This window comes from Gobio gobio, assembly GCF_949357685.1.
Source record: "Gobio gobio genome assembly, chromosome: 7".
In the NCBI taxonomy this organism is placed as follows: domain Eukaryota; kingdom Metazoa; phylum Chordata; class Actinopteri; order Cypriniformes; family Gobionidae; genus Gobio; species Gobio gobio.
The window spans coordinates 45,775,396-45,797,474 of NC_137103.1; the positions used below are offsets into that span (position 1 = coordinate 45,775,396).

At 37.6% G+C, this 22,079-nt stretch overlaps 2 protein-coding genes across 2 annotated transcripts in view; one reads left to right on the plus strand and one right to left on the minus strand.

The window, feature by feature from the left end:
• tfpia (tissue factor pathway inhibitor a) overlaps nt 1-22,079 on the minus strand; it is a 1,059,262-nt gene that overhangs the window by 789,437 nt on the left and 247,746 nt on the right. The gene's annotated exons all lie outside the window — the stretch shown is intronic.
• On the plus strand, nt 5,380-6,180 carry lrrc3 (leucine rich repeat containing 3; the record flags this gene model as incomplete). Its single annotated transcript, XM_079820710.1, has 1 exon — nt 5,380-6,180. The coding sequence occupies one exon, from the start codon at nt 5,380-5,382 to the stop codon at nt 6,178-6,180; it is 801 nt and encodes a 266-aa protein (XP_079676836.1).

Sequence of the window (22,079 nt, forward strand, 5' to 3'; positions counted from 1 at the left end):
TAATATTTCCCATGAAAAGCGTAATATTTTATGAGAGAATCGCTCTTCTAAAACAAAACGACACTTGTCTCCACTACTGATGTAACCTGCAGAAAAGAACTACTGAATCTTTTTGGTGAAGTGATTCAGAGATTCGAATCACTGAAATGAATCAGAATCCCCACCACTAGTCCGTCAGAAGCGGGAGGGGCGAGCGCACCATCAGCCTCCGGCACAGCAAACAGGGCTCACCATCCAATCAGCACCAGTCTGCTGTCTTATAGCTGCTGTGTGCTCCTCACTTTTTACACTCACTACAAAGGCGTCTGATCCACCAAAGTATCAACAAGTATGGTAAGTCATGAGAATGCATACAATTTATGTTAAAACGCCAACTTTCTAGTCTTTTTCCAATGCAAACGCCTATAAATGTAATCATTTTGTAATTCGTTCTGGAAAGGTTTGTCTTGTCTTTATATGCTCGTGTACTGTTTTTGTCATAGTATTGCAGTAATATTTTCATTTTGTAGTTTACCATTTGAAGAACATTAATTAAGGTTGACGTGTATGCTATTCCCTAGTCTGATGTTTATTGTAATAACGGTAACGTTAGGTGCAATATGTGTATAATAACTTGATGTTTTCAAGCGTGAAATATGGACTTTGAGTAGACAAGGCTCATTATAAGCACATGTTCAGTTTTGTTTGCAAATGACTTAATTTCCCACGCTATTATGGTCTAAATACGATGACTCTTTCAGCGTTTCTTCTCGTATTCAGCCTGTTAGCAGTAGAAGCTTACCAAGTCCAGTCAGGCTACTGCCGTAGTCATGTTTTGGCAGGTACATTTTTCAACGTAAAGTGTTTGCCAACAGCATAGCCTACGTCTTTACATGTGGGAAAGACAGCGATTGAGATAGTGATACTCCAGCGTTGTCACTAGTTCGCTCTCAAACTATAAAATCTATGATTCATGCAAGTCGAGACCGTAAACAGTCGGCATACTTCCAGTTGTATTGTTTTTATATTCCATCTTGCATGTAGTCTGCATTGTTACATTGCTCTCATGTGTTATTTTCATTTCCTTTTTTAGAATATTTCGATATCATTTTTGTTTTGAGGTAAAAGTGTCTTACCTCAGAAAATCCACCTCCTGTCAGACTTCCCGCTCGCGCTGCTCTAGCTTTAGTCACTTTGACCTTTTTTTTCCCGCTTGGAAAACAGTGTCTCGTGCACTCATTCAAAAAGTCTTCTCCATTGACAATACAGCTGAAAAACGTTTGGTAGTTACATTGCCTATTATTGACACGTTTGATATTTAATTTCACGTGTTTAAAGAAGCAGACAAATGTATTCAGGCACAGCGTTGCAGTTTGGTTACATTATTTTTCAATTGTAGTATGTACTATGTAGCTATGGTTTTTTAGGATGTTTTTAACGGTTTAAGGTGACTTTACCTAACTGTAACTGATGTGCTTGCTAGGGGTGTATCACAATTTTTCGCAACACCTTTATAGATGAGCAATGTACTTACATCCTATTGGATTCTAAACGTGGCTTGTGGTTTTGGCATCTATCACAATTAACTGCTGCTGCTGATACAGCAATCAATCCTGAGCTGTGTTGCTTATTGCTCACTGTACACTGCCAGTGAATTAATCTTTTATTTCGACATTTTCAAAATGATGCATTCCACATGTCTCGAGTGCTGCCTGTGACAAAGTTTTACTGGAAGTCACTTCACTGCAGCATTTGTTCAACGTATTAATATTTTCTGCCTTACGGCCAATTGTAAAATGAGTTGCTGTCTCAGCAGAGGGGGATTTGACAAAAGGGCTTTTCACACTTGAAATGGTTCATAAACTACTTGAAATAGTCATTCTAAACCCCAGGTAAATGGAGTCCTGGGTTATCTTCAGTCATATTTCACACAGCTCATAATTTACCTGGGGATGGCAATATCCTGGGTATTCATAAGCCGACGTTTCACATTGTACATTCCTAAACCCTGGGTTAACATCCTTATTTGCATATTTGGGGTGTCACTGATTGGTGAATACTGTACACAATATGTTTACACAATACTCTAAAATTGCACACCCTCATATTATATATTGCAGACTGTACTATCAAGTTTATCCTGAATGGACTTTTCGGACTAAAGGTAAGAATTAAGCAGTCTCTTTTTCACTCTAATTGTCACGTTTTCTGTCACAGTTTGAAAATGTTCTCCTTAACGCTGAAACTACTGTTTAAACAACGCACAGTGTTTCTGTGACTGTCCAAAGTGTGTCAATATGAGGCTGTCAATTGCTAAGCATCTAGACTCATAACATTCTAACACGGCATCGTTTCACACTGTACAAGTTTGGCTCATACAGGTGTGAAACGTTCCTTTACCCAGGGTTAAAAGAGGGGTTTAGTACGATGATATAGCCTAGGGTTAAAGGATTAGTTCACTTCAAAATTAAAATTTCCTGATAATTTACTCACCTCCATCTCATCCAAGATGTTCATGTCTTTCTTTCTTCAGTCGAAAAGAAATGTAAGTTTTTTGAGGAAAACATTCCAGGATTTTTCTCCACATCAATGTCCAAATCAATGTAGTTTCAAAGGGCTTCAGAGGCTCTGCGTGATCCTAGACGAGGAATAGGGTCTTATCTAGCTAAACGATCGGTCATTTAAAAAAAAAAAAAGGTATATACTTTTTAACCTAAATTGCTCATCTTGCGCTGTTCTGCGACTTGACATGGATTGCGCAATCCCGTCGGAAACATCACGCTAGACGAAGGTGGGAGTACCGCCCCAAGTGAACGTGCGAGGACTAATACAAACGCCCTTTACCAAAAAACACTCCATCTTCAACCTCAAAATCGTCCGACATTGTTGTTTTACCTTTTTTTTTTGCTAAAGAGCGTTTGTATTAGTCTTTGCACAAGCGCTTTGTAAACACAGGGCGGTACTTCTGCCTACGTCTTGCGTGACCTTTCCGACGTGATTACACAATCCTTGGCACGTAGCAGAGCAGCGCAAGATGAGCAATTTAGGTTAAAAAGTATTTTCATTTTTATAAAAAAATTTAAATGACAGATCGTTTCGCTTGATAAAACCATATTCCTCGTCTGGGAACGTGCAGAGCCTCTGAAGCCCTTCGAAACTGCATTGATTCGGACCTTCAAGGGTTAGTTCACCCAAAAATGAAAATTCTGTCAATAATTACTTAACCTCATGTCGTTCGACACCCGTAAGACCTCCGTTGATCTTTGGAACACAAATGAAGATATTTTAGTTGAAATCTGAAATCTGAGACGTCGTTACAAAGTCCATCTCACTACAGTGGTTCTACAATAACTTTATGGAGTGACGAGAATAGTTTTTGTGCGCAAAAAAACCCTAAATAACGACTTATATAGTGATGACGATTTCAAAACACGGCATCATGAAGCTTCGAAGCGTTATGAATCAGTGAGTCGATTCAGCAGTTTGGCGGTTTGACACGCGATCCGAATCATGATTCGACTCACTGATTCATAACGCTTCGAAGCTTCATGATCCCGTGTTTTGAAATCGTCATCACTATATAAGTCGTTATTTAGGTTTTTTTTGCACACAAAGACTATTCTCGTCACTCCATAAAGTTATTGTAGAACAACTGTAGTGAGATGGACTTTGTAACGACGTCTTTAGTACCTTTTTAAGGGTCTTGAGAGTGAACCGTGCATTGTGCCAATGGAGGCCTTTCAGAGCCATCAGATTTCAACTAAAATATCTTCATTTGTGTTCCGAAGATCAACGGAGGTCTTACGGGTGTCGAACGACATGAGGGTAAGTAATTAATGACAGAATTTTCATTTTTGGGTGAACTAACCCTTTCAACATTTTGGTTGCCATGTAAGCGTATGATGTGGAGAAAAATCCCGGAATGTTTTCCTCAAAAAACGTAATTTCTTTTCAACTGAAGAAAGAAAGACATGGACATCTTGGATGAGATGGGGATGAGTAAAATATCAGGACATTTTCATTTTGAATTGAACTAATCCTTTAAGTGCAGTGTGAAAAGCCCTGAAGTGTAAGCTATCCGTTTAGACTGGCTCATCAAAGGTCAGTCATGATCTGATTGATCGGCACAGTGTTCATATGATCTGTTCTAGAATTAAGTTTTCCTCACCCTCATTTTGTTCTGACACTGCATTATTTTCATTCTTCCATGACACACAATGAGGAATGTCAAAGCTGCTCCAAGCTTTGTTTGATGAACAGACTCTAATTGAATCATAGATTTTCAAAAGACTTGAAATAAAGTTGTCATATGGGCATTTTATGATACTTCTGAGAAACTAATTTATTCTATTTGGATTATGTCAGTATTTAGCAGTGTTCACTTTCCTTGTGTTAAAAAACAACAACTGGGATAATATGCATCTTTTGGATTTCACTTATGGGGAATATGCAGGTTTGGAATGAAATGATGGTAATTAAATCACAATATTTTTAGTTTTGAGTGAACTTTTTATGTGTAAAGGAGCTTGATTTTTTTTTCTCCCATCATTAGAGTTTCTAATAGCATTAATAATATTCTAATATTCTTATAAAGCCCTTTTTAATATTATTAGATTATATGCAGAATAACAAATGTATTCGTCTGCAAGAGTATGAGACTTATCTACATTTGTTTTGTCATGGTTGAAGCCATTTCAGGTTAGAGCACTCTGATGTTGCTTTGCATGTTACAAAGCATATCTTAAAGGGATGGTTCACGTCAAAATAAAAATGTGTTTATCATATACGCACCTTCATGTTATTCCAAACCTCTATGACTCCCTTTTTTCTGAGGAACATTAAAGAATATATTTTGAAAAATGTTTCATTTCAAAAAGAAAGTCATACAGGTCTGTAATGAAATGAGGGTGAGAAAATAACATAAATAAAAAAATATATCTTTCAATCAATCTTTAATTAATCTTTAAATTGATCAAAAATTAATTTGTTTCTTTGTTAATCCACAAAATTGTTTGTGTGGGTGATTCCTGTGTTCTCCTTTTGTTCTTGCAGTTTCCAGACTTGGCAGGAGGGATGTTAAGTGAATGGAGCCTTCTTCACATGCTTTCGGTTTCTAATTGAAACTTGGCTGTAGAACCTTTTCCTCTCAAATGTTTAATTGCCTTTTTTAGATGTTGATGAACTCGTTTGGACTCTCTCCAGGACGCTCACAATGGCTTCAAACACCTGAAAAATAAAATCACTACTCTACATATGCTCTGAGGGTGTTAATAAGGAAAAACTGCTGCTGTTGGAATGACACCGTCACCTGTAATGTTTATTCATTAATTTTCCAATATGACATGGATTAACAATGACTGCCCTTGAACTGTAGAGCATTCAGAAAGTAAGTAGCTGGACATGACTTACCCTGGAGGGGCTCATGTGTCAAAGAAAGTCTTCATCCCTCATGGCTATCCCCTTATCTTGAGATTACTTTTAGCCGTGATTTGTTTGAGCGTGATGGGTTTTGCCTGTCCCAAGAGCTGCCACTGCTCCGAGAGGAATGGCTTGACAGTAGTACAGTGTTCCTCTCGCAACCTTGAGGAGATTCCCCCCAACCTTCCGCACGATACTGTGTCACTTCAGCTGTCCTCCAACCACATAACCAAAATCCCAAACCAGGCTTTTAAAAACCTTCCCTGGCTCCAAGAGTTGGACTTGTCACGGAATGCTATTGAAACCGTGGACGCTGGGGCTTTTCAAGGTGTCGCGGAGAGCTTGCAGGCGCTCGACCTGTCCCACAATCACATGCAAAGCGTCCCCAAGGAAGCCTTCGCTCGGCTGCATGCCAAGATCAGCCTGTCCAACAACCCGTGGCACTGTGAGTGCACCCTGCAGGAGGTTTTGCGCGAGCTCAGGCTGGACCCCGAGACGGTGAACGAGGTGAGCTGCCACACCTCTGTTCAGGAAGAGTATGCGGGCAAGCCTGTCATCCAAGTCTTGGATTCAGGCATAAACTTTTGTAACTTCCACCATAAGACTACCGATGTGGCCATGTTTGTCACCATGTTTGGCTGGTTCACGATGGTTATCGCTTATGTCATCTATTACGTACGGCATAACCAGGAAGATGCCAGGAGGCATCTGGAGTACCTCAAGTCTCTGCCAAGTAGCTCCCAAATTAGTAAGGACTTTGACACAATCAGCACTGTTCTCTAGCATCAATTAATGCAGTGTAGGAGGGAATGTGTTTGGCACAGTGATGATGGCACAACAGCAAGCCTTATAAGGAATAGTGGGGCAAGATGTGTCATTTGCTGAAATGATGCATCAATGATGAATGTGAATTTCGTAACATAAATGAGGAAAACGTTTAGCTGATGCACAAACCAATTCCAAAGTATTATTTTGCTGCACATTATATACATTTTCACCAAAAATAAAAACGTTTAATTTTCGGAACATTTTAATTTAAATATTTTATTATGATAGTATTTTTGTGCAGTTGGAACCAAATCTTACCAAATGCCAAACATGCATGAAATATACCTTTTTTTAAATATATTTTTTAACATTTTATTTCATATGTGAATTTAAGTGGTTAATTAATTTTAAAATAAATATTATACAGAGAGATGCACATGAAAAAAGTCCTTTTTTAACTCTTTCCCCTTTTAACTCAATCATGTTTTCACTGTTATACGGTGGGGGGGGGGGGGGGGGGCGCTATTTATGCATCATCAGAAAAAAATATAAAAGCATTACTTAAAGGGTTAGTTCACCCAAAAATGAAAATTCTGTCATTAATTACTTACCCTCATGTCGTTCGACACCCGTAAGACCTCCGTTGATCTTCGGAACACAAATGAAGATATTTTAGTTGAAATCTGATGGCTCTGAAAGGCCTCCATTGGCACAATGCACGGTTCACTCTCAAGACCCTTAAAAGGTACTAAAGACGTCGTTACAAAGTCCATCTCACTACAGTGGTTCTAAAATAACTTTATGAATCGGCGAGAATAGTTTTCGTGCGCAAAAAAACCCTAAATAACGACTTATATAGTGATGACGATTTCAAAACACGGCCTCATGAAGCTTCGAAGCGTTATGAATCAGTGAGTCGAATCATGATTCGGATGAAATTTGGCGATCCAAAATGCTGATTCGACTCATTGATTCATAACGCTTCGAAGCTTCATGAGGCCGTGTCAGCAAGAGGTATGAAACTTATGAGCAAAAATAAAGCTTAGGATGCTTTCACAGACTGTCAGAGACGGTCAGAGTTTGCTTTTGCATAGCTGTTTACATTAATTGCCAATTACAGTTCACATTAATGTTTAAATTAAAGATAAATATAAATCTTAAAGATATTAAAGATAAATCTTAAACAAATCATATTACAATTCAAAGTTATTGCTTTGGTAATCTAACATTTTTTGGATGTCACTGTAATTTGATAACCACCCATCTAAAATGTAACTAATGAAATACAGTTACTCAAATTTTGTATTTTAAATACGTAACTAAGTTACATGTATTTGGTTACTCCCCATACCTGCATATAAATCAAAACTGTCTAACGTTACTGAATGTTGATGGACTCTACTCTTCGATGTTTCTACACTCTAAAAAATGCTGGGTTAAAAACAACCCAATTTGGGTTGAAAATGGACTAACCCAGCGATTGGGTTGTTTTAAGCAAACATTTAACCCAACCGCTGGGTTAAAACAACCCATTCGCTGGGTTAAAACAACCCAATTGCTGGGTTAGTCCATTTTCAAACCAACTTGGGTTGGTTTTAACCCAGAATTTTTTAGAGTGTACTCCATTTTGATCAATAATAAATTTTTATTTTTTTTTCAAAATTTTGCTTTTTTATGAAACTTACACCCACATTCAAGTGTTGATTAAAAAAAAGAATGCATGAAGCTAATTTTTTTTTAAGCAGAGGCTCAGATATTCAAACAAATTAATCAGGAGGCAATTTTTTTATGAAACTTACACCCACATTCAAGTGTTGATTAAAAAAAAGGAATGCATGAAGCTATTTTTTTTTTAAGCAGAGGCTCAGATATTCAAACAAAATATTCAGGAGGCCATGACATTTTTGTGAAAATGATCTAAAATGCTGGCAGTAGCTGGCAACGTAAAAAAAAAAAAAAAAAAAAAAAAAGTTGGCGGGGAAAGAGTTAAATATATGGCCCAGTTTTTTTTGTTTTTTTTAATTAAGGACGAGACCAATTACCCACTGACACATCTTACCCCAGTTCCCAAGTTACAGCATTATTTGAAAGCGAATGTTTTTCGTGGAGTTTCACACAATGAATGTGTTGACAATTGTTCTGTGATGCAATTTAGTGTTCCCATTCATGTACCTTCAGTCGACCTACATAAGTCCTGCCGTCTCTGTGGTGGCCGCTTTGTGCCTCACGGCAAGCTCTGCAGAAGCTCCCGTTTTTCTGCAGGTGCTTAAATCACATTTATTCTTGAATGGATTCATTAATTTGTATGCTAATGTAATGGTGTTTCAGAACCGAATATTAAATGCTGGATTTATGGGATATTTTATTTTCCTTCTTTTTATAGCGATGACCAAGTAGAGCAAGTACATAATCACTGCCAAACAAACAAACAAACTACAAAATAAGCTCTGCCTTGATAATTGGAAACTTGCCCCATTTTTGGCAGAGTTCTATACTCAAGTGCCTGATCCTGGTACCTCAGCACCAATACACTGTGCATTGGGCATTATTTGGTTTGCTATCTCTCTGTTGTTCTACAATACAAATAAAAAAAATCCTTTAATAGTAAGTGTTAAGTAGAACAGTGTCATTCAAAGTCAAGTGAAAAATATGGTGTATTTTAAAGATTTCTCTGATTGATCAATTGTATGATTAGAAGATATGATGAGATGCATTTAAAATTTATTTTTGTCATCTGTGCGTTGAAGTTAAAAGGGCTTGCAGGTTATATTTCATGTAGGCTAATGTGTATTTCTGTCCACATGTATCAGTTTTTCATTGTGATAAGCCTTTCAGCAGTAGCGTGTATATCGTAGAAACACAAGAAAATAAAAATGCTATTAGAAGGACTCCGCCTTCTTGCCTAGACTTTTCGATTTCTTTGTTGTTTTTTAAGTTGCATTCAATTTACTATATGAATGAGCTTTTGTGGACATGTTCAGCAAACAACAAATCAATATCTCTGGGTCCTTGATTTTATTTACCTTTGTTTTGTGTCAGTCCTAGGCACAAAACAATGCCTTGCAGAAATGTTTTTTGAACCTTTAGGGATTTCATGAGGAGTCATGCCACTGAGAGTGGATGTTATGATTGTTTTCCAGTCCAGGGGGCTCGAGGTCTAGCCATATGTGATTCTGTAGCTCTAGATCAATAGCAGATTCATTACTGGGGAAGGTTTGGAAAGCTGCAGTGAGCTTTAAGACCTGCTGTTCGGGGACTAGATGGCACCCTCAATTCAGTGAGGATCTATCAAGCCAAAGGATAAGTGAAAGTGTCTGTGTTTGTGTTTCTTTTTTTAAAGAAAACTTTGAATCGGTGGTCCGTGGTAATATGAGGCAGTTTAGCACTCAAGTGCTCCATAACGATTCACTATTTCTGATTGATTGTATGTAAACAAATGACCCTAAAGTTAGTGTTTATTTCCTTGCAGTAAATCCCCATATCACTGTTCATGAAACCCTTGAGGTTTACCAATGTAACCTTGCCAAAGTCCTGATTTGTCCTTTAAAACGCAAGGGATTTTGGATCAAATATGCAATCAGATAGCCTAAAAATCTACGCAGTATGCAATTTGCAGCCATGGTCGTCTAGCAACTCTCCATTGGCTTGCGAGCTGGAAAAACCAAACTCTAGTCAGGCCAATCACATTGTGTATAGATTCGGTGAGCGGGCTTAACACAATGAGTTGTGACGGTCTCATGAGAAATCGTTTCCTACTGTGAAATAGTGTCCGCTTAGGACCCCAGAGCGATTCTATTGGCTGAAAGAATTTTTAACGGGTAATCTGTTCAGAGCCTGATTACAATTCTTACAAAATCACGTTTTGATTTTTGTAGTTTAAAGGGTTAGTTCACCCAAAAATGAAAATTCTGTCATTAATTACTTACCCTCATGTCGTTCGACACCCGTAAGACCTCCGTTCATCTTCGGAACACAAATGAAGATATTTTAGTTGAAATCTGATGGCTCCATTGGCACAATGCACGGTTCACTCTCAAGACCCTTAAAAGGTACTAAAGACGTCGTTACAAAGTCCATCTCACTACAGTGGTTCTACAATAACTTTATGGAGTGACTAGAATTAGTTTTTGTGCGCAAAAAAAACCCTAAATAACGACTTATATAGTGATGACGATTTCAAAACAATGCATCATGAAGCTTCGAAGCGTTTTGAATCAGTGAGTCGATTCAGCAGTTTTGATCGCCAAATTTCAGCAGTTTGGCGGTTTGACACGGGATTCGAATCATGATTCGACTCACTGATTCATAACGCTTCGAAGCTTCATGATGCCGTGTTTTGAAATCGTCATCACTATATAAGTCGTTATTTAGGGTTTTTTTGCGCACAAAAACTATTCTCGTCACTCCATAAGTTATTGTAGAACCACTGTAGTGAGATGGACTTTGTAACGACGTCTTTAGTACCTTTTAAGGGTCTTGAGAGTGAACCGTGCATTGTGCCAATGGAGCCATCAGATTTCAACTAAAATATCTTCATTTGTGTTCTGAAGATGAACAGAGGTCTTACGGGTGTCGAACGACATGAGGGTAAGTAATTAATGACAGAATTTTCATTTTTGGGTGAACTAACCCTTTAACTTGTGAGCCCTGCCAATGGTGTGTTCCCAGACCCAACATCTTGATTTGGTTCTGGCTTGTCAGGCTATGGTGGCCCAGTAGTGCACCACATAACGAAATTTAAAAAGCAAACATAAATTCACAACACAACAAAACAAAGCCACAACACAACAAAAAAGCCACAACACAACGGAAATGCTCCCGACCACTAGGGGGCACTTGGAGTGCAGTAAAGTTAGTTTTCCTTGCCACTGTTCTATAGATTCGGCAGTCTTACAAAGATATCAATACTATGGTCAGTTTAAGTGTATGTAACCATTGTATATCGACATTAAATATTAATTCAAAATCACCTACATGCATTATAGCTGCATATTTATACTGGAGAATGCTTTGACCCACTACCACGGTGCATGATGCCTAAGGGAACGTCTGCCAATTCCACCATGTGGCTGAAATATAAATTGTATTACATTGTATTAATGTAATTACTTTTACCAATACAATCAAGCTTTGGAATTTGAACATGTCTGTTTTTAAATGTGAAAAATTTGTTTAAAAATGTTTTAAGTAAAACAAATTTATATTTGCTTTTAAAATGTTGTTGTGTTGTGCACTACTGGGCCACCGTAGGCTAGCAATCAGATTCACTGTTTCCCTCGACACTGCAAAACTATATACTGTATATAAAAAAAATCTATTACATCCTTCTTCCAGAATTTCATGTACCATTGTTTGATTACATGTTATATAAAAAGCCCATTAGCAAATTTTAACTCCAATAAATCTCGAAGATGTGAAGGTATCTGGAGGCATTAGCAGGATATTAACTTAAATAAATCTAGGAGATGCTTATCTGTTATCACATTTAGGACATGAATGATTTACTATGTACACAATTTAGGTTATCATTTCTGTTGGGTTGTTAATGAAAATGTTGAATGTTTTAATTATCTCGTAAATCATTCATATTGTTTCAGCAATTTTAGGAACAAACATCCCAATGATATAATGAGTAGGCTACTGGGGAAAAAAAAGTGGTGTAGGATTTTCTTTGAAGCAATTTTCACTCCGAAATTGCTTGTAAAATTCACAAATAATTACATAAGGATTAACATTGAGTTTAATGTGAAGTAGCAAGTCTGAAATGGTATATTCTTGAAAAAACATACTCCAATAAATAAATGTTTTTTGAACATTTGAACGTTTTTACAGTGTAGTTTAGATGTTTAGGTGCCATCTTCTAAAACTTAGTGAGCTGATATCTTAATTGGCATCTGGTTCCATGTTTCAATTGCACAAAAGGTTATTTATAGTGGGGAAAATGGTTCTTTTAAGAACTTTTCACTGAAAGTAAAAAACAAAACAAAAAAAACAGAAGGTTCTTCTATGGCGTTGCTGTAAATAACCCTTTTTGGAACCTTTATTTTTAAGAGTGTAGATAACATTTTAAGGTCATTTAACACCACACTATCAGAATTGGAGGAATCAATCTCCTGTTTCAGCCAGGTTTTGGAACAGAGCCATTTGGATCACCTCGGTGAGTTATAACCCTTTTAAAAAAAATACACAACTCATCTTGCTGAATAAGTTGTGGGTGTGGTTGGCAGCTGCACAGTACATGACTGATTCAGTTGTTTTAATACATTTAATATGATGATGTTTTAGCTCTATATAAATCTTATGCCTGTGAGGTTGAAGCCTGTACAGAAGGAAAAGGGTCAGATGACAGAATGGAGTATCTAATAGTCTCCAACCCAAACAGTTTAGGGTCAGACAGCACTATGTGAAGTGTATTTGACTGTCACAATACCATCACCACAAAGCAAGAGGGTTACATTTTCTTAAGGAAACCTCAGCAACTTTCCAAACGTCATCACTGACCTAGTTCACCTCTGAGAGATGAATGTTGTTTGAGCATCTCAGCATGGCTTATCCATCAGTCTCTGACAGCATAGATGACGGATGCTCTTTGTGCCCTAAAATGACATGCAGTCAGCTGGCCCAAAGACACACACAGTTGCCTTACTCATCCTTTTTTACTGGTTTTTAACATGCACTATTCTGCATGTTGAAGCTTCTCGCTCTTTGTAAGCCAGTCATGTGTTTACTGCCCTTTTGTAATGTATTTACCTTGACATTCCCTCGCAGGTCACGCACTAGACAGTGTTTTTATTGACGAAAACATCTTTCATGTCATTTAGCTGCAAGATTTTGCAGAAAGTTTCACATTTAATGAGCTCACAGTCTGCTCGAAACAATTTCAGACTAAAAATAAAATCAATTTGTTTTTACTTTCTTTTCTAGCCGCCTATTACAATAAGCTAAGACTTTATGAAAGACTAAATACATTTTCCACAAAAAACAAAATGAATAAATAAGAATACAATATTGACTAGAGACCCCCATGTGTTCCCGCATAATATCTTCCTGTCTTGCCTGTCATAATACCACCTGAATATTATTTGTTTTTATTGATCTCAGTTTAGGCACTTGCATATGATGAAGGACACCTTTAAGAGGATATTTGAAATAGCATTTTGTTAATTAGAAATACTCAATCAGAGCTTTTTATAAACCACTTTTCCTGAGCTATTCATACTAGCTGGCAGGGTAGTTTTTCTAATTGGAACTCCCTGCACTTAGGACACATTAGAGATGTATTAGCATTTTTCCCATCTGCTTTAGATTGTCATTTTCAGAAGTGTTATCTTTGCTTAGCCATGTGTCCTCCCACTGAGATTTGTATTTGCTGGTGCTCTTTCACCACAGGGGTAATCTGTTCCATCCAAACAGTATTTCTTCCTAGATTGGGTGTTTTGAGCCTCCAGCATTTCTCTGACATTTGTTAGTAATAATTTTAAATAGTTCCTGTGGGTATTTGTTTCTATTTATGGTTTCGGGTACAGTATCAGCCAAAAGTCTGGACACATCTGCTCATTCTTTATATATATATATCTTTATATAATATAAATATACATTTATATAATGACAAAAAAGAACAAAAATTAGACGTGTGTTTACACTTTTGACTTGTAGTGTTATCTGGTATCTGTTATTTAAACATTTTTGTAACTTATTTTATTGTGCAGAATTTACCACATTTCACAGCCTTTTTTTAATTGTTTAATTTATTTTTAGATACATTTCATTTTCTTGCATAATTTTTTTTACATCATTGACATTTTTCACAGTGTGTTGAATGATCTAAGGATTCTTAATAGCAACCTGTGTGTGTGTGAGTGTGTGTTACTTTAAAAGAGTAACCACACATCTGTGTTTTATTTGATTATTATCATTATTTGATTATTATTATTATTATTATTATTATTATTATTTGATTTACATAAATTATAATTTAATCATTTTATTATTACTATTCGTTTTGTCATTTTATGTTTTTATATTTTATATTACTTATTTCTTTTCTATTGTTGTTTAATCTTATGATTGTGTTGTTTAAGGGATGTTTGTCTTCACAACTACGAGATTGTCTCCTTTTCAAGGGTTTCAACGACATTTACATTTAATCATTTAGCAGACGCTTTTATCCAAAGTGACTTACAAATGAGGAAAGCAATAGAAGCAATCAAACCAACAATATGGCAACAATATGCAAGTGCTGTGACTAGTCCCAGTTTTTCTTGCACAGTACATGTAGCAAGGTTTTGTTTTTAAATAGATATAGACCCGGTTTCACAGACAGGGCTTACAGTAAACCAGGATTAGGCCGTAGTTCAATATAGGGCATTTAAGTGGCTTTTATAAACGTACCTTAAAAAATATTATTGGTGTGCATCTTGAGACAAAACAATGGCACTGACACATTTTAAGATATATCAGTGCAAATTGCGTTCAGTTAACACCGCTCAAACATGCATTTTAGTCTGGGATTAGGCTTGTGAAACTGCGGGATGTGATAGTAAGTGTTAGTATTAATATTATAGTATTCGTATTAGCGTCTTTAGCAGTTTCTTGAACATGGCTAAAGACTCAGCAGCTCGGGTTGAGTTACGCAGGTCATTCCACCAGCTTGCAACATTCAAGGTAAAGGTCCGTGAAAGTGATTTTGTGCCTCTTTGGGATGGCACCACAAGGCATCATTCACTTGCAGAACGCAAGCTTCTGGAGGGTACATAGGTCTGAAGCAGTGAGTTTACGTATAAAGGTACAGAGCCAGTGGTTGTTTTGTTTGCAAACAGCAGTGCCTTGAATTTAATGTGAGTGGCAATTGGCAACCAGTGCAATTTTATGAGGAGAGGTGACGTGCAATCTCTTCGGCTCGTTAAAGAGCGCTCTTACTGCAGCATTCTGGATCAGTTGCAGAGGTTTGACAGTGCATGCTGGAAGGCATGCCAAGAGAGTATTACAACATTTCAGCCTGGATAGAACAAGAGGTTGGACAAGGAGTTGTATAGCAGGGCCTGATCCTCCTATTGTGTAAGGCAAATATGCAGGACCGGGCAGTTCTAGCAATGTGGTCTGTGAAGTTTACCTGATCTTAAATCACAACTCCAAGGTTTCTGGCTGTCCTGGATGGAGTTCTGGTTGATGAACCTTGCTGAACGGAGATGTTGTGATGAAGTGTTGGTTTGGCTGAGACCACAAGCAGTTCTGTCTTCGCAAGGTTGCGTTGAAGGTGGTGGTCCTTTATCCAGCAAGAAATGTCTGTCAGGCAGGCTGAGATGCGAATGAGTTATGTGTCATCAGCATAGCAGTGATAGGAAAAGCTATGTTTCTGAATGACAGATCCTAGTGATGTGTAGATGGAGAAAAGAAGGGGTCCAAGCACTGAGCCCTGAGGCACCCCAGTAGCTAGATGTTGCGACTTCGATACCTCACCTCTCCACGACAACCTGAAGGACCTACCTGAGAGGTAAGACTTAAACCATCGTCACAGGACGATGTTGTGAAGCAGTAATTTTCCATTGTTTTTCCCTTGGAATAATAACACTTATTGGATTTGTACTGGTCAGACGAAGTCGGAGCACGTACGCAACTAAGATTATTAAACAAACTCTTTATTATCATCATCACTTTGTCTCCAGCTTCTGCTCTTCTCTGGCTTTCTCAGTCAAACTCTCAGGCTGATAGAAGACTGTTATTAGAGTTTTGGGATTCCAGATAAGACTTTTTGTTAACAGGTTTTACTGGTTTTGGAAACCAGAAAAAATTAATATCTTTGGAAAAGATCCGGCATCTGGCATCATTTCTGACGTGGGGAACTGATCTAACAGTGTAAACTAATTCTGTGCGATTATGATGCTATATATATACTGTATATATACCCAAAATTTGCTAAATCTATTTTGATTTTTAACATTTAATACTACTTTATTTAAAATCTACATACTGATTTGAAAAAAAGTCTGAATTTTCTTTGGCATTTGCTTTAATAGCAGCTTTCAAGCTGCATGATCATCAGGTAAAAGTGATCCAAAGTGCCTCTTGTTCTATAATGGAAGCAAGAACATCTGACCTTTTGTTCAAAGAGGTTCACATGATCAATGTTACAAATCTTGGTGAACTTGGTGAACTGACCTAGAAATAGAGCAAAACTACTTTTTTTCTCTCTCTTATTCATGTTTAAATTTTTTTAAAATTCTTAAACTTTGTTTTAAATTTGATCTTGAAAAAGCGATTTTCAGTGTAGTCTCAGACATCTGGACACCACTGCTTTTCCTTTGACTGGTCTGCTGTTGCTTTGCATATGGTACGGATGAAATTTTTGTTTGCTTGAAATGGCAGCATTTGCCTCTATTCTAATTATGGCAGCACTAACATCACATTCTCTTCACTCATTATCTATTATAACCATAACACCGCCAAGCCATCCTATAATTACATATACTAATTTATGTGAAGGAATGTGACCCTCTACCTCAGTCTGTGTTTGGTTGTTCTTTCTGGCCATTAGCCACGTGTGCCATCTGTTCATAACAATATAAACACTTCTAGATTAAACCCCCTGCTTCTTCTTCCTGCAGCACACAGCCATTTGTCCTTGTTCTGTTGCACTACCTTTACTGCTATCATTTCCGACCCGATAGCATTCAGGTCGAATGTGTGTGTCAGCTGGAGACACAGTCAGGCAGCAACCATGCTGTGTTCCTCTGACACCTAATCTCCCCCCCAGGCTTGTTCCATTGACCTTTTTTTAAGAAGCCATATAGAATCATTCTTCATGTTCATTAGTGGGTCTAAAGTAATGTCTAATATGCTTGCTCAGACTTGATTTTTTTTCCATATCTTTTTCATGTGAATTTGTTTAATTCATTATTAATTAAATCTCAAATGTTTCATAACCACCCATTTATTCTTTTAAATCTAGATGTCCTCACCTGAAATTCATGAAACAAGGTCAGGGTTTCTTCATTGTATTATTTGTATGACCCATTTAAAAGCCAGTAATTGACTTCCATTCAAGTCCCACTTCTGTTTTTAATTGGATCTGGAATTCTGGACCTACAATAACTAGAAGTTCAGGTTTTGTATAAAGTGTTTTCCTGAACTAAATAGGATAACGGATGCATCCATTATTTGACTGTGACAATTGCAAGAGACTGTTGTCTTTCATACACTATTGCCAACAGTTTTGGGATGCCTGCCTTTACATGCACATGAACTTTAATGACATCCCATTCTTAAGGTTCTGTAAGGCCCACCCTTTACAGCTACAACAGCTTCAACTCTTCTGGGAAGGCTTTCCACAAGGTTTAGGAGTGTTTATGGGAATTTTTTACCATTCTTCTAGAAGCGCATTTGTGAGGTCAGGCACTGATGATGGATTACAGTTTCCACTGTAATTCATCCCAAAGGTGTTCTATCGGGTTGAGGTCAGGACTCTGTGCAGGCCAGTCAAGTTCCTCCACACCAAACTCACTCATCCATGTCTTTATGGACCTTGCTTTGTGCACTGGTGCGCAGTCATGTTGGAACAGGAAGGGACCATCCCCAAACTGTTCCCACAAAGTTGGGAGCATGAAATTGTCCAAAATGTCTTGGTATGCTGAAGCATTAAGAGTTCCTTTCACTGGAACTAAGGGGCCAAGCCCAACCCCAGAAAAACAACCCCACACCATAATCCACCAAACAATCCACCAAACTTTACACTTGGCACAATGCAGTCAGGCAAGTACCGTTCTCCTGGCAATCGCCAAACCCAGACTCATCCATCGGATTGCCAGTCAGAGAAGTGTGATTTGTCACGCCAGAGAACACGTCTCCACTGCTTTAGAGTCCAGTGGCTTTACACCACTGCATCCGACGCTTTGCATTGCACTTGGTGATGTAAGGATTGGATGCTGCTGCTCGCCCATGGAAACCCTTTCCATGAAGCTCTCTACACACTGTTCTTGAGCTAATCTGAAGGCCACACAAAGTTTGAAGGTATTTGGATCCGTAGAATTGACTGTAGCAGAATTATTATTTCAATCATTTAAAAAGTTTGTCCAACGAACAGACAGCATAATCAGTTATCAATTCTAGGAAATAAATTATCTTCCTGGCCAAGAAAGAATAACCTTTGCCTACTGTATAAAGTACTAGCAGGGTAATGGCATGTAGCTAGATCAAGACGTTTAAGTAACTTTGATCTTGTGAGCAGCAAACACAGAGGCAATAAAGCATGGATATAATGGTTTAATAAACGATACTATGGGTGAATTAACCAATCAAAGATGACCAGGGTCTCTTTGTTCTATCTTATCCCTATTTGCATGTTTATGGTGGCATGGAGAATGTGCAGTTTTTACACAAAGGTATGGCAGAAATATTATGATGCATTTTACTCAAAACATACTATACACAATTAATTCTGAAATGAAAAGGTTTCTTTTGATATCAAGCAAGACAGGGATTTGAAGACATTAAAGCAATGATACATCATCTTTGGATATCAGAATTTGAAGTTGTACTAACATAACTAAAGAATTATAAGGCTAATATGAAATAAGGACATGCATAAAATGCAGGAGAAGTACTATATACAGTTGGGACAGATTGATTGAGTAAAAATGGAGTCAAAGTCCTTGTGTATTGGAAGTTTGTCTCTAGTCTTTGACCAAATGGCTAGTGCCGTCTGGTCTCCTGAGCTGTCTTTGAGGGTTCCAGACATTGTCTCTGCTAAGGGAAAGGGGGAAGGTTTTTATGGTGCAAAGAGCATTTTGATCATGCCCATTCGTTACAACCTTTGGCCATGGAAGTGATTGGAACACCTGAATTCAATTATTTGGAGGGGTGTCCCAATAGTTTTGACAATATAATGTATCTTGTTTAAATCTGTCTTGCTTGGAAAAACAAATGCAGTGACCTTTTTAGGCATTAATTCTGGCATTGATTATTTAAATGATACGCCTTTTGTTGTTTTTATTTTTTAAGTACCTTTTTAAGGTATTCAAATTTTAGTTATTTTTGCATATGTGTCACTGTGCTCCATTCACCTTGGTGCCTTAATTCCTTATCATGTGTTGATTAGGTGCCTGGCAGGCCTCATTTTTGGTTTTGTGCTGATGCTAAAATGAAATGCTGCATAAAACGAACCCTCACCTGTCTAGAGAACATGTGTAAGATCAAAAAGACCCTAATGGAGGATGCATGTGCACTCTTTTGTTTTCTCAAGCTGCTGTTTCAGTAATGGAGCTTCTTTCATGTGCTTCCCCATTCACTGCATTTTTTCTTTCTTTCTCAGGGCGTCGAGAGCTTTCTGTTTTGATTTCCTGTAGAGGCTGAGGAGCTTTAGTATTCTAGGATTCGAGCCAAAGTTTGAGTGCCCTTTAGATTTATTTAAAGGAATAATGCAACCAAAAAGGGAGAAAGAAATCATTTACTCACTCTCATCTCAACACCTGTATGGCCTTCTGTATACTGCAGGACACAAAGATACATTTCAAAGATTTTTTTCAGGCATTTCCATGCATTTTCAATGAATAACAGAACTGGAGCTTTCAAGCTTCAAAAGTTATGCAAAAGCACCATAAAAGTATCATAAAAGTGGTCCCATGCACTATATTACAAATCTTCTGTGGCCGGTTGCATAAATTGCTAGGACTAGTTGGCAAGTAAGGCTAGCGAGGTGCATTAGTCATTCATTTTTTCTTTAAGACTGTTTATAACATGAATTTATTTCTTCTGCTAAACACAAAGTAAGATATTTTGAAGAATATGAGTATCCGAATGGTTAATGGGCCCCATTGGCTTCCATGGGAAAAAAATACTGTAGAAGTCAATGGGGCCCATCAACTGTTTGGTTACCGACATTCTTCAAAATATCTTCTTTTGTGTTCAGCTGAAGAAATAAATTCATACAGGTCTGGAACAACTTGAGGGTGAGTAAATGGCAGAATTACAATTTTTAGGTGAACTATCCCTTTAAGACAGTCTTAACAATGGCTGTTTTTGCAACCCGCCTGAAGTCAGCTTTGTGTGAGGAATGAATCTTATCAATTAATTGATTTATTCAGTTCACAAAATGCAGTTCCGATGCAAGTATATGAGCAGTTAAAACCTCACGAGAGGATGATTATCATCAAGTAATGCCTTTCATTTTGTGTCTGTTCCACACATAAACCCTGTATTACTTCAGAATGTAGAAACCACTCTAGATCCTATTCGTTGTAGTTGCATGGCAAAAAACAACAAGTCCATTTATCTAATTATGTTATACAAAAGAAAATCAAATAGATTGACTTCAGAGTGAGTAAATGATCTATTCTGTTAAATGATTAAGTCTATTTCCTTGCACTGATAGAAAGGCTCATCCATTGACAACATCAGTACATTTAGACTGCATCAAGACTATCTGTGTGATTCAGCATGTCACGCCAACTCTCACCCTCTCCCACCACCTCCTCCTCGAACAGGCGGTCAGTCTGTCTTCACATTCACAGTGTGTGTGAGGGGGAGAGCGGGACTGCTATTCAAGGTGTCCACAGAGTATTATATTCTTTAATCTACCTCTGTACCTCAGGGGTGTTTTCTTCAAGGAGGCAGTGCCACCTCAAAGAAGTTCAGAAGAGAAGATAATCCACAGTACAAAAATAAGACAAAACAAATATTATGTAATGTCAAATGATGAATTTTTAAGAAACACTGAAGGCAGCATCTACTTTGCTTCGCCTCAAGTCCATTGTGTTCTCATTGAAGTCCTAAAGTGTGCAGTGAGCAGTGCCTCTATATTATTTATTGTATGTGTATAGTGCATGATTACTATACATGATATGTGTTTTGCTTGCTTTTAGATGTTCGATTCAATAATATAGTCAAACCAAAAAAATTATTCAGACACCAGATATAATTTTTTACTTGTGGGTGCAGGACACTCTCGTTAATTTATGTAAGTGAGGATAGCAAAATAAACTGTGACATATAGCTTCCCAAAAATTCTTCATACAGTGGACTACCAGTAAAATGGGGCCACAATTATTCAGACACTTTGGCCTGACCATGCTTTGCTTAAGTGTTTTTTTCTTTAATTGCTAATGCGACCTTTTACACTGAACAAAATGAAGCATTGCTTGGTAATTGGTTGATCTAAATTGGTATTATCTAATTGTGTACTTAAAGGGTTATTTCAGCGATTAGCATTAAGCTTTGGTATCAGTAGAAACCCGGTATATTCAAATGATCGTGCTTCCCCCTGAGACGAGAGATTTATGCATTTTATGTCTGGAAAAAAAGCCTCCGATGACGCAAATATAGTCATTTTGCGTCATCTGAGGCTTTTTTGGCCTGTGGCTAGAGACTACAGCCAGTAGTAGGAGCTAGTTCCGCATGTTTTCAACCCACCCATAGGGGGTGGGATCTCACAGAATGAAAATGCACACGGCCGCTCGGGCATTCATAATGGGGCGGTGCGGAGCAAAGCAAGTGTTCTCAATTAATTCCTATGAAAGTTAAGCTTCCATAGGCATTAAAGAGCACCTATTATGGCATTTAAAATGTTCCAAATATTGTTTTAGAAGTCCCCAACAACAGTTGTGCATGCATGCAATGACAAAAAAGACTTTAGTTTTCTTATAATATGCATTTCTTTTTACCTGTTTTGACAGCGATTCTCAAATGATTCCTTTAGTGATTCACTTTTCAAACCCCGCCTTTACGTGACGCTAATCTGCGGTGATTGGTCAGATGACCCAGTCAGTTGTGATTGGTAGAGTCTGTGCAGATATTTTCGGAAACGGAACGCCCATCAAAGTCTTATAGTGACAGTAATTTGTTAATATGTGTCAGGAGTTATGAATATGAAAACCGCGTCGGTACCGTTTGATTGTAATATGAGCCTCAGCTGATCTCATTCA